This window comes from Salmo salar, chromosome ssa03 (assembly GCF_905237065.1).
Source record: "Salmo salar chromosome ssa03, Ssal_v3.1, whole genome shotgun sequence".
NCBI classification, from domain to species: domain Eukaryota; kingdom Metazoa; phylum Chordata; class Actinopteri; order Salmoniformes; family Salmonidae; genus Salmo; species Salmo salar.
In genome coordinates this window covers 104,582,442-104,586,440 of record NC_059444.1, presented here as the reverse complement: position 1 = coordinate 104,586,440, position 3,999 = coordinate 104,582,442, and the positions used below count along the sequence as shown (strand labels likewise).

Sequence of the window (3,999 nt, the reverse complement as noted above, 5' to 3'; positions counted from 1 at the left end):
ATGACTAGTATCTATGTGGACCCTACTACAGTTTAACCAGCTCAGCTATAGACTACACCAGCATGACTAGTATCTATGTGGACCCTACTACAGTTTAACCAGCTCACCTGTAGACTACACCAGCATGACTAGTATCTATGTGGACCCTACTACAGTTTAACCAGCTCAGCTATAGACTACACCAGCATGACTAGTATCTATGTGGACCCTACTACAGTTTAACCAGCTCAGCTATAGACTACACCGGCATGACTAGTATCTATGTGGACCCTACTACAGTTTAACCAGCTCAGCTATAGACTACATCGGCATGACTAGTATCTATGTGGACCCTACTACAGTTTAACCAGCTCAGCTATAGACTACACCGGCATGACTAGTATCTATGTGGACCCTACTACAGTTTAACCAGCTCAGCTATAGACTACACCGGCATGACTAGTATCTATGTGGACCCTACTACAGTTTAACCAGCTCAGCTATAGACTACACCAGCATGACTAGTATCTATGTGGACCCTACTACAGTTTAACCAGCTCAGCTATAGACTACACCAGCATGACTAGTATCTATGTGGACCCTACTACAGTTTAACCAGCTCAGCTATAGACTACACCAGCATGACTAGTATCTATGTGGACCCTACTACAGTTTAACCAGCTCAGCTATAGACTACACCAGCATGACTAGTATCTATGTGGACCCTACTACAGTTTAACCAGCTCAGCTATAGACTACACCAGCATGACTAGTATCTATGTGGATCCTACTACAGTTTAACCAGCTCAGCTATAGACTACACCAGCATGACTAGTATCTATGTGGACCCTACTACAGTTTAACCAGCTCAGCTATAGACTACACCAGCATGACTAGTATCTATGTGGACCCTACTACAGTTTAACCAGCTCAGCTATAGACTACACCAGCATGACTAGTATCTATGTGGACCCTACTACAGTTTAACCAGCTCAGCTATAGACTACACCAGCATGACTAGTATCTATGTGGACCCTACTACAGTTTAACCAGCTCAGCTATAGACTACACCAGCATGACTAGTATCTATGTGGACCCTACTACAGTTTAACCAGCTCAGCTATAGACTACACCAGCATGACTAGTATCTATGTGGACCCTACTACAGTTTAACCAGCTCAGCTATAGACTACACCAGCATGACTAGTATCTATGTGGACCCTACTACAGTTTAACCAGCTCACCTGTAGACTACACCAGCATGACTAGTATCTATGTGGACCCTACTACAGTTTAACCAGCTCAGCTATAGACTACACCAGCATGACTAGTATCTATGTGGACCCTACTACAGTTTAACCAGCTCAGCTATAGACTACACCAGCATGACTAGTATCTATGTGGACCCTACTACAGTTTAACCAGCTCACCTGTAGACTACACCAGCATGACTAGTATCTATGTGGACCCTACTACAGTTTAACCAGCTCAGCTATAGACTACACCAGCATGACTAGTATCTATGTGGACCCTACTACAGTTTAACCAGCTCAGCTATAGACTACACCGGCATGACTAGTATCTATGTGGACCCTACTACAGTTTAACCAGCTCAGCTATAGACTACATCGGCATGACTAGTATCTATGTGGACCCTACTACAGTTTAACCAGCTCAGCTATAGACTACACCGGCATGACTAGTATCTATGTGGACCCTACTACAGTTTAACCAGCTCAGCTATAGACTACACCGGCATGACTAGTATCTATGTGGACCCTACTACAGTTTAACCAGCTCAGCTATAGACTACACCAGCATGACTAGTATCTATGTGGACCCTACTACAGTTTAACCAGCTCAGCTATAGACTACACCAGCATGACTAGTATCTATGTGGACCCTACTACAGTTTAACCAGCTCAGCTATAGACTACACCAGCATGACTAGTATCTATGTGGACCCTACTACAGTTTAACCAGCTCAGCTATAGACTACACCAGCATGACTAGTATCTATGTGGACCCTACTACAGTTTAACCAGCTCAGCTATAGACTACACCAGCATGACTAGTATCTATGTGGATCCTACTACAGTTTAACCAGCTCAGCTATAGACTACACCAGCATGACTAGTATCTATGTGGACCCTACTACAGTTTAACCAGCTCAGCTATAGACTACACCAGCATGACTAGTATCTATGTGGACCCTACTACAGTTTAACCAGCTCAGCTATAGACTACACCAGCATGACTAGTATCTATGTGGACCCTACTACAGTTTAACCAGCTCAGCTATAGACTACACCAGCATGACTAGTATCTATGTGGACCCTACTACAGTTTAACCAGCTCAGCTATAGACTACACCAGCATGACTAGTATCTATGTGGACCCTACTACAGTTTAACCAGCTCAGCTATAGACTACACCAGCATGACTAGTATCTATGTGGACCCTACTACAGTTTAACCAGCTCAGCTATAGACTACACCAGCATGACTAGTATCTATGTGGACCCTACTACAGTTTAACCAGCTCAGCTATAGACTACACCAGCATGACTAGTATCTATGTGGACCCTACTACAGTTTAACCAGCTCAGCTATAGACTACACCAGCATGACTAGTATCTATGTGGACCCTACTACAGTTTAACCAGCTCACCTGTAGACTACACCAGCATGACTAGTATCTATGTGGACCCTACTACAGTTTAACCAGCTCAGCTATAGACTACACCAGCATGACTAGTATCTATGTGGACCCTACTACAGTTTAACCAGCTCAGCTATAGACTACACCAGCATGACTAGTATCTATGTGGACCCTACTACAGTTTAACCAGCTCACCTGTAGACTACACCAGCATGACTAGTATCTATGTGGACCCTACTACAGTTTAACCAGCTCAGCTATAGACTACACCAGCATGACTAGTATCTATGTGGACCCTACTACAGTTTAACCAGCTCAGCTATAGACTACACCAGCATGACTAGTATCTATGTGGACCCTACTACAGTTTAACCAGCTCAGCTATAGACTACACCAGCATGACTAGTATCTATGTGGACCCTACTACAGTTTAACCAGCTCACCTGTAGACTACACCAGCATGACTAGTATCTATGTGGACCCTACTACAGTTTAACCAGCTCAGCTATAGACTACACCAGCATGACTAGTATCTATGTGGACCCTACTACAGTTTAACCAGCTCAGCTATAGACTACACCAGCATGACTAGTATCTATGTGGACCCTACTACAGTTTAACCAGCTCAGCTATAGACTACACCAGCATGACTAGTATCTATGTGGACCCTACTACAGTTTAACCAGCTCAGCTATAGACTACACCAGCATGACTAGTATCTATGTGGACCCTACTACAGTTTAACTAGCTCAGCAGCACTATAATAGATACTAAACCCAGGATAGAGGGGCTGAGTGAATGTGGTCTGGACTCTGTGGAGGAGGGTCATTGTGTCAGAGACACTGTAGAAGGACAGAGTACCTGCCTTGTGATCCAGGTACACTCCTACTCTGGAGGACTGAGGGCCTGATACTTTAGTCTTAACATTATTGTGTCTGAAATAATAACCACCTCTATAGCACTTTAAACTCCAGGACTTGTTATTGAATCCAAATCCATTACCTCTCTCTGTTCTGCTGATGTCTTTATATGAGACTGCTGTAATAACAACACCACTCCACTCCACCTCCCAGTAACAGCGTCCAGACAGACCCTCTCTACACAGAACCTGGTAATGGTTGGTGAATCTGTCTGGATGGTCAGGATATGGTTGGTCTTGGTCTGTACAGGTCACCTTTCTGTTCCCTTCAGACAGAGAGAGGAGTGTGTGTGCTGTGTTTGGGTCCAGTGTGAGCTGACAGGAATCTGGGAGAAGAGCAGAGACCAATGAGGGGAGTTAGAACAATAAGTTAAGTCAGATACTGTATCTACCCTGTCTTTGATTAGAGCACAGCAGAGATCAAATCAGAGAAATATGAG

The 3,999-nt window shown here is 44.0% G+C and overlaps 1 protein-coding gene across 1 annotated transcript in view; it reads right to left on the bottom strand.

Annotated features, from left to right (window-relative positions):
- Positions 1 to 3,307: 3,307 nt before the first annotated feature.
- Positions 3,308 to 3,999, bottom strand: part of LOC123741814 (tripartite motif-containing protein 16) — a 12,547-nt gene continuing 11,855 nt past the window's right edge. Inside the window, exon 6 of the mRNA XM_045716016.1 lies at positions 3,308 to 3,885. Within this exon, the coding sequence (XP_045571972.1) occupies positions 3,374 to 3,885 (512 nt within the window). The 3' untranslated portion in view covers positions 3,308 to 3,373. The remainder of the gene's footprint in view (positions 3,886 to 3,999) is intronic.